Consider the following 13,476-nt stretch of genomic DNA (forward strand, 5'->3'; position numbering starts at 1 on the left):
AATGGGCTTCTATTGGAAATGCTGAGTCATGCATTAACTGTATATAGGGAGTCATTTGGGGAATGTGTTCTGGCCTAGTCCAGGTGATTGTGAATGATGTAATCCTGGGTCTGAGTTAAGTCAATGAGTTGGGAACCAATCAGAGATTGCTATGTGTAATTGTATAGAATTGTATATAAGGAAGTCATGTACAGTGTATACTCTCTCCTTGTGCTGTGATGCTGTTCGTTGAAGGCTATATGTAATTAAAAGAACCTGTCTGCTAAGACAAGATATAACTGGATGCTGTGGTAAGTTTGTAATATCATCTAGACTGGACGAAAGACAATGGTCAAACTGACAATGGCCGGGCATGTGCTCAAGTGTCTGTAAAAGGTTCCAGAGTGACTGCAGGCTGTGGGAGCAGTTGACTGAAAATACTGTGCAGGAAGAAGCTACTGGAAAGCGCTGAAGTTGTGCAACTGATCTGCTGCTGAATTGTGAAGTTAATCTCAACAAGGGCCTCCATTAGAGCCTCCCCAGCAGCATCAGCAGAAGAAGAAGGGAGCTGTCCAGCTGCCCCTTGGATATTTCCAGAGAAAGAGGCCCCACCACCTCTCTCGGGGCAATTGGGCCCACTGCTGGCCACTCTCATGGCCAAGAAGTCCTTTCTCGTGTCCTATCACTTCGAACCCTGAGACCTGATCCTGCACCAGAGGCAAGACGATGCCTTTAGTCCTCTGCAGAACCTCAGTTTATGGAGCTGCCTAAAGCCACCCTGGCCCCTTGCCTTTGGGGCAGCCCTTCCGACCACTAAAGGCAGCCTTTACGCAGTGCATTAATGTCCCCGTTTGGTGCCTTTGGTGGTCTAGAAGGACGGGTCATAGATAGTCAGATGTGGAAGCAGAAGTGTGCACAGCTTAGCATGATATATTGCTGGCCCATGGGGGCCCTTTGCACCACACACTTATCACTGGACGATTCCCCTTCAGCTGCATCACAGACTCCTGGGCTGGCAGTAAAAGAAGTGATGCTTCAAGCTCCCTGCCAAAGAACTCCAGCAACCCGTAAACTGCAGATCCCAGGGTTCCAAAGGCCAGATGACAACTGAAGTGGAATCATGGAGCGTAACTCTGTTGAGCCTGGAAACTGGGCTGCAGGCAGAGCACAGACAGAGAGGGGAAAATCAAGAGTTGGGGGACGCTCACCTGCCGTTGACCAACACTTTGACCGGGCGGTTGTTGACTTGCCTGTCGCTCTGGTGCCGATTCTGGAACAGACACACACAATGGGCTGGGAGGGTCACCAACGGGATGGAGCCCCAGGGCACCAACTGGTCATCCTCCCTCTGGATCACAGGGGTTGCACCTGAGGAGGGGACTCAGCCCACAAAGGCTGCGTGGCAACCTTCTTCCTCTCACAACATCTCCTTGTGCACCCATATTCCACACTGACACCAGAATCACACCGCTGTGGCTCTTTCTCATGGGATCCTGGGACTTGAGGTTTCGCATTCATAGAATAATAGAATCAGAGAGTTGGAAGAGACCTCATGGGCCATCCAGTCCAACCCCATTCTGCCAAGAAGCAGGAATGTTGCATTCAAATCACCCCTGACAGATGGCCATCCAGCCTCTACTTAAAAGCTTCCAAAGAAGGAGCCTCCACCACACTCCAGGGCAGAGAGTTCCACTGCTAAACGGCTCTCACAGTCAGGAAGTTCTTCCTAATGTTCAGATGGAATCTCCTCTCTGAGTCCCTGTGCCCCCCCCCCCAAAGTGACAAATCCCAGGCTTGCATCAGATGATGTAGCCATGGCAGTCAACCAGAGGGTGACCCCTTCCAGGAAGGCACTCTTGGCATGCTCAGAGGCTGCACTCACCACGTCATCGATGGCGTCCTTTGCCGCGGAGACAGCCAGCACCAGGATCAGGGGGACCACGGTGGTGAACCAGGAGAGGGAGGAAATGGCCGGGATGAGCTGCAAGGAGGAGTGGAGAAGCATGGAATGGTGGATGTGGTCCGAAGCACCAGCCCCCCAGGCCTCCCTGTCAGTCGCCCTCAGAAGAAGCGAACGGGAGGAATGGGATGGAAGGGATGGGATGGGATGAGGTGGGAAGGAGGGTCCCTTCCTCCTGGAGGGGCCAGAGCGAGGGGGAAATGCCCGCTCCTACCTGGAGGATGAGCAGGAAGAGGAAGTAGGCATTGGCCACTCGCTGGAACTGCTCAAACAGGTTGAGAGGCAGGAAGGTGAAGATGTTGTACTTGGAGGTCTTGATGGAGTTCTTCTGCAGAGGGACAGGAAGGCAGGCGGTCAGGCAGGGAGGGGCAGGCCCATTGCGCCCACTGGACGCCAGCGCCACCAGATCAGAATCCGTATAGAAATGCCTGCGCATGAAGCAGCCTTGGACAGAGGAAGTCAGTGTGCCTGCTGGGTATGTGTGATGGGCTGCTACTCTGAAGTAAACAAGGGACCAGTCCAAGGAGGGACCCCTCTCCACTTCCACAGGGGGTCTTTGACCGGAGCTTGCTTTCCCCACTGGCTCCTGTCTGGTGCAAAGTTAGGGGGCAGAAGGCAATAAGAGAAACAAGCCATGGAAGGAGGCCCAGGGCTGGCAACACAACCGTGGACAGTTCTGCCAGTGCTTGGGAGCGGAAAGAACACCTGCAGCTTGCTTCTTGCATCCTCTTCAAGACAGGGTGCCGTGAGGCATGACAAGCATCCTCCTACCCAAAGAGACCCCAAGGCCTCAAGAGAGTCTTCTCCCACTCCTCCTCCTCCTCTTCCTCCCCTTCCTCCTCCTCCCTCCGCCTGGTTTCTTCGTTCCCTTGCACTGGACAGGGCTTCCTCCAGCTTGCCACTACTTGCACTATTTGCTCTTCCCTTCCTGGCAGCCAAAAGACAGGGTCTGACTTGTTTTGCACAGACCCAGTTTTCTCTGCATGTCCCTCTGTATCTTGGCAACTACGCAAAAGCCTGGACCACTGCCAGAGAAGGGTACATCAGGTGCTCTGCCTATGATCCAGGTAAAACCCAGTCCAATCAGCGGGAAAGCTCACCTAGAGCCATCCTTCCTGGTTCATCCCCAGGTCAGCCATAGCCTAGTGGAGAAACCTAAGTCCCTCGCCACACTAGAAATCCCAGGGTTGCATAAGAAAGACCCTTCGCTGATGGCAGAGGGGTCAAAGCATCAAATAGCAAGGCCTCAGTATCTCCCCTGGCTCTGAAGGGGTCTTTGAGTGAAATTTGCAAATGCTAAGCAAGGGGCTTTGAATGAAATTAACAGCAAAAGAGAAATACACCCTTTCTCTGTAGAAAAAGAGCAACACAGAAGAAAATGTTTTTAAGAAACAAGATGTGACATGTAGAGGTCATACAAAGTTCAAGCCTACATAGGAAGCAATTGTGTTGTGGTTAGGTTCAAAGGTTGTGGTTAAGTGCAGAGTTTGCAGGTACAAGAAGGTACTTTCCATCAAAAGGTCAAGGGAGAGTGGTTGGAAAGAGAGTACTTTCCATGACCTATTACTTGAGTATAAAAGTCAGCAGAAAAAGAGGAGGGGCGCGGCAGTCACTGGAAGGGTAGCATCTGCATGTGCTGCCAGGCTGTCCATCTCCATGAAGAAACTAAAATAAACCTTGTTTTTGATCTTTTTTTGGGACTGTCTCCTTCCTTACGTGTTCCCATGATGTGGACCTAAGAAGACCCAATTTAGGGTCTCTAACAGCTCCATTGTGTCCTGGTCTCCACCGCAGCAGAACCCCCCCCCCCTTCCATATGACCCCCTTTCAAATGTTTCAGCCTGGCTCTCATGTCCCCTTCTTCACCTTCTCTTCTCCAAGGAAAACATCCTCAGCTCCCTCTGCCACTTCCCATAGGGCTCAGTTTCCAAAACTTTGGCCATTTTGGTGGCCCTACTCTGGACACCTCCCAGCCGGTCAATATCCTTCTTGAAGTGCTTTGCCTAGAACTGGACACAGGGCTCTTATTCCAGGGGGGAAGGTCTGGCCAGAGCAGAACAGATCTGGACACTAGGCTCCTATCGATGCCTTTTGAGCTGCTACCTCACACTGTGGACTCAAGTTCAGCTTGTGGTCAACTAAGACTGCCAGGCACCTTTCCCAAGCCAGGTGTCCTCCATCCGATACCTATGGATTTCATTTTGATTGCCACCATGTTTATGTTCCTTTTGTGAGTCTTGGCCAATGGGCTCTCTAATCTGTGAAGGTCATTGTGGCTCCTGGTCCTCAGCCTTGGCCAGAGTCCCTTTGCAGGGGAAGCCCCTTCCATGGACCTCAACCACTGCAGGAAGAGCATGGATAGGTGAACGCCAGCCTCCCATTTGAGCCACAAGGCCAGTCAACCGGGGTAAACCATGTAAATGCAAGTGGGGGGAACACACTACATGAAAGGAAAATTCCTGGGCTCTCCTTCCATGGAGGTCTTCCAATTGAGGTAATTGTCCACCTCTCAGAAGAATGCATGCCTGTGGTGGCATCGGCCAGGTGGACTAGCTGGACCCCGGGGTCCCTTCATGGCTGGGGGTTGGACTAGATGACCTGACAAGCCCATTTAATGAGAGGAAGAGCTCCCTCTCTCCGGTCCTCTCTTCTCCCAGTTCTGGGTCTGGAACCGTGGGAAGAGAGTGGGTGGGAAGGCTGGACAGGAATCCAGGCACACAAATCAACACCGCAGACAAGCCAACAAACGGGGGCTCTCGTGGGGTGGACATGGCCCAGCTGGACCCTGCGGCTTCCCTTGGGCCGCTCACCAGGCGCAGGGCCATGTCTGGGCTCCTGGCCGGCCAAGTGACTCACAGCTGGGCGGTCTCCCTTCCTGGCCTTTGAGGGGGAGGGGCTCCTCGTGGCTCTGTGGGGGGGCGGGCAGCCTTCCCACAAGCAGAGGGGTTGCAGCTGTTTCTGGAACACTCCACGCTTGCCCTCCAGCTTTGGGGCCTGGGGACTGGCTTTGTGGATTTAAAGGTCTATGTTTGGTTCAAATGATTTTGGATGATTATTTTCGTATGCTTTCTAAACTGCTTTTAATAGCTCACTGCTTTAAGATGATCCACAACTGGGCACAACTGGGCACGTCTCGCCCTCAGCCACCCATTGTCCCAACTCCATCTGGAGCCCCAGAAACCTCCCAGGTGGTGGTCACTTAAGGCCAGTGTCCATGGCAGATGCGGGTCAGTGTTAAGCCTTGCCTGAGAGGGAACAGGGTGACCTTAAGGTCCAATATTCCACAATAAACAGATGAGTTCCAAGCGTGTCCACTTTAGTATGGCTGGAAACACCTGGAGGGTGAACCACGAGATGGGGCTACTTACTTACCGCATAGTCAAACTGGTGGTTGAAGGCTCGGTCATTCGCTCGGAGGTGCCTCTCTTCCTCTGCGGAGGAAAAAGAGCGAGTCAGAGAGCGTCGCGGATCCAGAGCAGTGTCTACGGGGACCCCTCCATCTTGGCAGAGACACCGGTCAGAGGGCGAGGGTCAGCGGCACGAAGAAGGGAGGCCAGCAATGAAGCTGGTCTGATGGGAGAAGCCAACCAAGGGGCCACTGCTGCACCAGCAAAGGAGGAGATACCTCTGCCCAGGGGTTTGCAGGGGTAAAAAAATCCGTGAACTTGGGCAGGAGGGAGCAAAGAGCTCAGACATGTCCAACTGAGGGAAGAGAAGAGACCCTCAAACCCCTTCCCAACCAATCTCTGGCTGGCTTCACCCTGACCGTCAAAACTTGGGGGTCAGTTCCCACTTCTTATGTTATTGTATGGGGTTCCCAAACCCAATCCAGCCCAGCCTGCTTCTCTTCATCCAGGTCTGCCATCAACCCCCTCCGTGCAGTTGTGTTACTCCTCTATTCTGCTTTGGTTAGACCACACCTGGAATATTGTGTCCAATTCTGGGCACCACAATTGAAGAGAGATATTGACTCTAAGCTGGAATGTGTCCAGAGGAGGGCGACTAAAATGATCCAGGGTCTGGAGAACAAGCCCTATGAGGAGCGGCTTAAGGAACTGGGCATGTTTAGCCTGAAGAAGAGAAGGCTGAGAGGAGATATGATAACCATGTATAAATATGTGAGAGGAAGCCACAGGGAGGAGGGGGGAGCAAGCTTGTTTTCTGCTTCCCTGGAGACTAGGACGCAATGGAACAATGGCTTCAAACTACAAGAGAGGAGATTCCACCTGAACATGAGGAAGAACTTCCTGACTGTGAGAGCCGTTCAGCAGTGGAACTCTCTGCCCCGGAGGGAGTGTGGTGGAGGCTCCTTCTTTGGAAGCTTTGAAACAGAGGCTGGATGGCCATCTGTCAGGGGTGATTTGAATGCAATATTCCTGCTTCTTGGCAGAATGGACTGGATGATGGCCCAGGAGGTCTCTTCCAACTCTGGGATTCTATGATTCTATGAATTGGTGGCCACTTACCCAACCGTGCCCCTTTGCCCACTCACAACCCTGAAGGATGTGTAGGGCAACGCAAGGCCAACTGAGCCCCCCCCCCCCCCACCTCAGTCAGAGTGGCCCAGAGCAGGTCAGTGGTGCAACGTGACTCCAGGCAACGTGACTCCAACGGGATGGTCATGCACTACAACCCCATTGAGAAAGGACACGGCTCGCATATTTCTCACCTTCCCTGAATAAACCGATTTCCCTTGCTTGAAAGCCACATCTGGATTCCAGATATGTTTCGCAGAGCAAAAGAAAGCGAGGCCAAATTATCTGCCAACTCTGCCTCAAAGCGTTCCTGTGGGAAGAAGCCTTCTTCTGCCGTGGGAGAGGGCAAAGGGGAGTCTGGGCAAGAAGAGTGTTGCAGCCATGAGCAGATCCCCCCCCCCCTCACTGACCAATGCCAGGCTCTCTTCCACAAACCCCTTTCTCTCTGGAGAAGTGCTGAGTGACTCTCTGTTGGGGTGCTTTGAATGTGGTTGTCCTGCTTCGTGGCAGAATGGGGTTGAACTGGATGATGGCCCCCCAGGTTTCTTCCAATTCTAGGATTCTAGGATTCACACCAGAATGCAGCGGTGTCTCCTTCCAATGGAGGTTTAGAAACAGAAGCTGGGATTGAATGGTGTCTTCGTGGGTGGTAGAAGAGAGTCACCCTGGATGTCCCCGTCCAACTGTGTGATTCTACGCTGGACAGCGACGGCACCTGGACCTCACCCTTCTGCCCCGGTGGAGAGCCAGAGGTCCCCTGCTTTCCATTCTGGTGCAACTAGATAGGATGGGACCGGTTCCTTTGCGGCCAGATGGGGGGAAATCCCAAAAGGGATTGGGGAGGGGGTCGCTCAGCACTTCCCAAGAGAGAAAGGGGTTTGTGGAAGAGAGCCTGGTGGTTACTACGCTATTGGGCCTGACCTGGAGGGCGAATGGCTTCAAACTACAGGGAAGGAGATTAGGAAGAACTTCCTGAATGTGAGAGCTGTTCATCAGTGGAACTCTCCGCCCCGGAGGGAGTGTGGTGGGGGCTCCTTCTTTGGAGGCTTTGAAACAGAGGCTGGATGGCCATCTGTTGGGGGTGCTTTGAAGGCAATTTTCCTGCTTCTTGGCAGAATGGGGTTGGGTTGGACTGGATGATGGCCCATGAGTTCCAACTCCAGGATTCTAGGGTTCACACCAGAATGCAGCAGTGTCTCCTTCCAATGGAGGTGTAGAAACAGAGTCTGGGTGGTCATCCATCAGGAGGGATTGGATGGTGTCTTCCTGGCTGGTAGAAGAGGGTTGACCTGGATGACCGCTTCCAACTCTAGGAGTCTAGGATGCTGATATTCTACGCTGGACAGCGACGGCACCTGGACCTCACCCTTCTGCCCCGGATGGGCGTTTCATAGAATCCTAGAATCCTAGAATCCAAGAGTTGGAAGAGACCTCCTGGGCCATCCTCCAGTCCAACCGCATTCTGCCAAGAAGCAGGAATATTGCATTCAAATCACCCCTGACAGATGGCCATCCAGCCTCTCTTTAAAAGCTTCCAAAGAAGGAGCCTCCACCACACTCCGGGGCAGAGAGTTCCACTGCTGAACATAGAATCATAGAATCCTAGAGTGGGAAGAGACCTCCTGGGCCATCCTCCAGTCCAACCCCATTCTGCCAAGAAGCAGGAATATTGCATTCAAATCACCCATGACAGGTGGCCATCCAGCCTCTGCTTAAAAGCTTCCAAAGAAGGAGCCTCCACCACACTCCCTCCGGGGCAGAGAGTTCCACTGCTGAACGGCTCTCACAGTCAGGAAGTTCTTTCTAATGTTCAGATGGAATCTCCTCTCTTGCAGTTTGTCTGGTGGAGAGCCAGAGGTCCCCTGCTTTCCCTCTCCAGTGGGAAGTCTCCAAGGCTTGTAAGTTAGGGCTGGGCCATTGTGTGGAGCCCAGGCGGGGCGGGAACGGGGACAACGCCAGAAATGCAATGCGGAAAAGGGAAGGGGCGGCTACAGCTTGCAGATTTAGAACATGGAACAGCTCAGGAATGCTCTGGCACCCCTTTGGGAGAGGGATCTTGACCAGGATGAGGGTTGGGGTTGGGATTCACACATGCAGGGCTTATCCCTTTGCTAAAACAACACATCCCAGAGCCCGTAGGAGGGGCGCATGGAAAATGCTCTTCCCACCCCTTGCGCATTCTCTCTCTCTCTCTCTCTCTCTCCCGGCCGGGGCCTCAACTGCTGGCGGAAAACAGCTGCCCTTTTTATGGTTTTGTTGCTGGCAATCCTGCCCCTGGCTTCACATTTTCCAATCTATTATTTCATCCCCAGGCTCCTTGCATGGACTTTTCGGCTGAAAAGCAGGGCAGGGAGCGTTGCGGAAACTTGGAGAAAGGGCCGCTGACCATTTTGGGGTTTGAGGAGGGAGGGCGCACCTCTCCAAGGAATCATAGAATCATAGAATCCTAGAGTTGGAAGAGACCTGCTGGGCCATCATCCAGTCCAACCCCATTCTGCCAAGAAGCAGGAATATTGCATTCAAAGCACCCCTGACAGATGGCCATCCAGACTCTGCTTAAAAGCTTCCCAAGAAGGAGCCTCCACCACGCTCCGGGGCAGAGAGTTCCACTGCTGAACGGCTCTCCCAGTCAGGAAGTTCTTCCTCATGTTCAGGTGAAATCTCCTCTCTTGTAGTTTGAAGCCATGGCTCCATTGCATCCTAGTTTCCAGGGAAGCAGAAAGGAAGCTCCCTCCCTCCTCCTCCCTGTGGCTTCCTCTCACATATTTATACATGGCCCTCATCATGTCTCCTCTCAGCCTTCTCTTCTTCAGGCTAAACATGCCCAGCTCCTTAAGCCGCTCCTCATAGGGCTTGTTCTCCAGACCCCCCTTGATCATTTTAGTCGCCCTCCTCTGGACACATTCCAGCTTGTCAATATCTCTCTTGAATTGTGGTGCCCAGAATTGGACACAATATTCCAGGTGTGGTCTAACCAAAGCAGAATAGAGCATGGGGAGCATGACTTCCTTAGATCTAGACACTAGGCTCCTATTGATGCAGGCCAACATCCCAATGGCTTTTTTTTGCCACCACATCACATTGTTGGCTCATGTTTAACTTGTTTTCCACGAGGACTCCAAGATCCTTTTCACACATACTGCTCTCAAGCCGGGCATCCCCCATTCTGTATCTTTACATTTCGTTTTTCCTGCCAAAGTGGAGTATCTTGCATTTGTCACTGTTGAACTTCATTTTGTTAGTTTTGGCCAATCATCTCTCTAATCTGTCAAGATCGTTTTGAATCCTGCTCCTGTCCTCTGGACTATTGGCTATCCCTCCCCATTTGGTGTCGTCTGGGAGGAAGGGCCTCTCTCCTCTCTTGTAGCTGCTCCATGGATCACGCCAACTAAATAACCAAACCCCCCAAAATAAATAAGCAATCAAAACCAAGTAAACAGCCCAACCTCCTTCCAAATACACCAGGGACAAGTAGCACCCTATTATTGTACCCTAGATTGTGCAATACACCTCCAGCGTTGAATGTCAAAGGTGTGAAACCAACCTCTCAACCTCTGAGGATGCTTGCCATAGATGCAGGCGAAACGTCAGGAGAGAATGCTTCTAGAACATGGCCATACAGGCCAAAAAACCTACAACAACCCAGTGATACCAGCCATGAAAACCTTTGACAATACATCATAGAATCATAGAATCAAAGAGTTGGAAGAGACCTCATGGGCCATCACCCAGTCCAACCCCATTCTGCCAAGAAGCAGGAATATTGCATTCAAAGCACCCCTGGCAGATGGCCATCCAGCCTCTGCTTAAAAGCTTCCAAAGAAGGAGCCTCCACCACACTCCAGGGCAGAGAGTTCCACTGCTGAACGGCTCTCACAGTCAGGAAGTTCTTCCTCATGTTCTTCCACATCGAACTCACATACATTGCATGTGCCGCCAAATACGCAAGCGAATGCCCACACGCACCCATGCAGAATGCACACACACATCCGTGTGCAACAATGGTGTGGCGTGCACGACTCCGCTCCTGCAACCTGGAATTGAACGCCACTGTTGCCTATACGACAGAAACACCAAGGAAGACGCAAGACCCCTGGCATGGGTCTGGGACAGGCATGGGTAAACGTCGGCCTTCCCTGCAGGTGTTTTGGACTTCAACTCCCACCATTCCTGGCCTCAGGCCCTTTCCTTTGCAAGAGCGCCGACTACATGAACCTGCACTTCTAGGTGAAATGGCTCTACAACGAATACGTCTGCAGCCTCCCAGCCTCCAAGGGGATCGTGCCCGACTACCCCGCGTGAGTCCCTCCCCCATTTTGCACACACAGACACAGGCATGCTTTGGGAAAGGCGGCCCTCGTTGTGCCTTTCGGAGGTGAAGAGCGTTGCCTCCCTTGTCCTCCAGTGAGGGTGAGAGAATGAGACTGCCGGAGGACATCCAGTGGGTTTCTATGGATCCCATAATTAGCACTCTTGGTACCAATTCCGCTGCTTCATCAGACTACATATCCTACACTTGGGACTTTTATCTCCTTGTTAGCTAAGTCTCTAGCATCCAGAAATTGGTTTCGTTTTAACTGAGAACTTCTTATCCTTTTCTCTCGAAGCCTGGCAGACCGCTGAAGCCACTGTTTGGCTCTCCTGTTTTGACTCCCAGCTATCTATTTGCTCTTTAATTTCTGCAGCTGGGCCAGGTGCCGAGATGTTTTCATGCTCCTTATTATGGGAACAATTCAGCAGCATGGACCAACTTGGGCCCTCCCTTTGGGTGTTTTGGACTTCAACTCCCAGAATTCCTAACAGACTCAGGCCCTTTCCTTTTCCCCCTCAGCCGCTTAAGCGGCTGAGGGGGAAAAGGAAGGGGCCTGAGGCCAGGAATGGTGGGAGTTGAAGTCCAAAACACCTGAATGGCCCAAGTTTGCCCTTCCCTGGTCTGGCCCCATGGAAAAGGAAGGGGCTCGGACCTCGCAGAGCCAAGGGCAAAGAACGAAAGCCACAACCCAGCGGCCCTTGTGTCCCCACCTGTGTCCCCCGAACACCGGCCACTAATGTCCCAGAATGGACGCTCGGCCCCGTTCTTGCTCATGAAGGCAGGCTCCGGGCAGCAACCTGGGAAGAAGGCTCTACCCCATGTCGAAGCCAGCGGCGGCGGAGGAATCACATGGAGGCGCTGGCGTGTATCTCACAGAGCGGCCCTGCGGGGAGAGCAAAGTGGGGGGTGGGAGTGGGGTGGGGGGCAACGCAAGGCATTAATGCAGCTCTCCCCTCTCTCTCTTCCCTCTCGTCCTCCAAATGCTGCTCCTATCTAGGAAACACCAAATCCAGAAAAGTTTCCATTATTCAGGTGGAGGCCACAAAGGGGTGCTAGAGAGAGAAGGTCAGTCCATTTTAGGAGGATCAAGGGTGGGATGAAGGAGTAATAGTAGTAGTAGTAGTAGTAGTAATCTTTATTTATATCCCACCACCATCTCCCCAAAGGGGACTCGGGGCAGCTAACATAAGTAAATGTTGTATGTCAGCCTGTTCAGTCTGTGATAGTGTCTGATGTTTCTGTTGATGTTCATGATGGTGTCTGATGTTTCTGTTGATGTCCATGATGGAAATGATGTTCATGTTGATGTTCATGATGGGAATGGTGTTCCTGATGAGGGGCCTGGACTTGACAGTTTGCTTGGGCCTGAGCTAAGTTCAGAAGAGACGCCTGAGCTGTTTCACTAAAATTCCCAAGGCCACATTCCTGGGAGTGACCATTCACCGCTTTTCTCAGAGCAACTGTCTGAAAATGATGCTGTGATAGATTGGCCAGGTGTGAAACCTTGAACAGAAAGTGAAACCTTGGACTGAAAGCAAAGTTTTAATAAACAGAGACAGAGCTTTCGCAAATTGAGGTTATCCCTTCGACTACAACACGACTCGTCACGCCTGGCGGGGACGAGAGACAGGGCCTTCTCAGTGGCGGCCCCTCGGCTGTGGAACACTCTTCCTGCAGATATCAGATTGGCCCCCTTGTTACTGTCATTCCGGAGAAAAGGGAAGACCTGGCTGTTTGAACAGGCATTTGACTAAGCAGTGCAATTGACTGATTAGTGGAACATGGAATAATGGATAACGAGACTGGATTCTGATTCTATTGATGAGACCTGATGGATTTGTTATATTGATGTGTTGTTGTATTGATGTTTACTGTTTAATTAATTTGTTAGGTTATTGCTTTTAAATGCCCAATGATTTTGTACTGTGTATACTGAAACTGTTGCTGTTAACCGCTCTGAGTCGTCTAAGGGCTGAGAAGAGCGGTATACAAATGAAGTAAATAAATAAATACAACAACAAAAATTGAGGCGAAGCCTTCAACCACAGCCAAAAAACAAACCATTATCTAGTGGGACAGTCAAGAAAAATGCTTTCCTTTCAGTTTTGGGTTCAGTTTACCTGTCCGAACGGATTCTCCCCTATGAGCCATCAAGGCTACTAAGATCTTCCGGGGGGGGCCCTGCTCTCGTTCCCACCACCCTCACAATCACGGTTAGTGGGGACGAGAGACGGGGCCTTCTCGGTGGTGGCTCCCCGGCTTTGGAACTCCCTCCCACTAGAGGTTAGATCTGCCCCCTCCCTCCTGACGTTCAGGAAATCATTAAAAACATGGCTCTGGAATGCAGCATTCAAAGACTGAACCTGGAACCTTCCCTGTGATGGATTATGATGAACTGCGACTATGAATATGATTATGACCATGACTGGATTGACGATTTGGCGTAGGAAACTGTAATGATGTAATGATGAGGTTTTTATTGTACTGAGTTGTACTATTTTAATATGTAATGAGTTGTATTTGCTGTTTTATCTGATTGTATTTGATATGTACTGTAAACCGACCTGAGTCCCTCGTCGAGGTTGAGAAGGCCGGTATAGAAATCCTCTAAATAATAAATAATAATAATTATTATTATTATAATGATGATTCATGAGAGTAAATTGCCTCAGTTGAGGTAACATGGTTATTTATCAAGGTCTTGGTTTCCAGTGCTCTAAGTTTCATGCACCAAGTTTTTTGCCAAGTGT

General features: G+C 51.4%; 1 protein-coding gene across 3 annotated transcripts in view; it reads right to left on the minus strand.

Moving 5' to 3' along the window:
- Positions 1 to 13,476, minus strand: part of LOC132766783 (phospholipid-transporting ATPase ID-like) — a 104,876-nt gene that overhangs the window by 67,024 nt on the left and 24,376 nt on the right. The window contains exons 2-6 of one of the 3 annotated variants that reach the window (XM_067464730.1): positions 11,437 to 11,609; positions 5,312 to 5,370; positions 2,154 to 2,267; positions 1,862 to 1,960; positions 1,188 to 1,249 (exon numbers count right to left, since the gene is read on the minus strand). In XM_067464730.1, the coding sequence (XP_067320831.1) occupies positions 1,188 to 1,249; positions 1,862 to 1,960; positions 2,154 to 2,267; positions 5,312 to 5,370; positions 11,437 to 11,500 (398 nt within the window). In that variant the 5' untranslated portion in view covers positions 11,501 to 11,609. The remainder of the gene's footprint in view (positions 1 to 1,187; positions 1,250 to 1,861; positions 1,961 to 2,153; positions 2,268 to 5,311; positions 5,371 to 11,436; positions 11,610 to 13,476) is intronic. The other 2 variants (XM_067464731.1, XM_067464732.1) reach the window with 2 other exon arrangements.

The sequence above is a fragment of the Anolis sagrei genome, chromosome 2 (assembly GCF_037176765.1).
Source record: "Anolis sagrei isolate rAnoSag1 chromosome 2, rAnoSag1.mat, whole genome shotgun sequence".
In the NCBI taxonomy this organism is placed as follows: Eukaryota; Metazoa; Chordata; class Lepidosauria; order Squamata; family Dactyloidae; genus Anolis; species Anolis sagrei.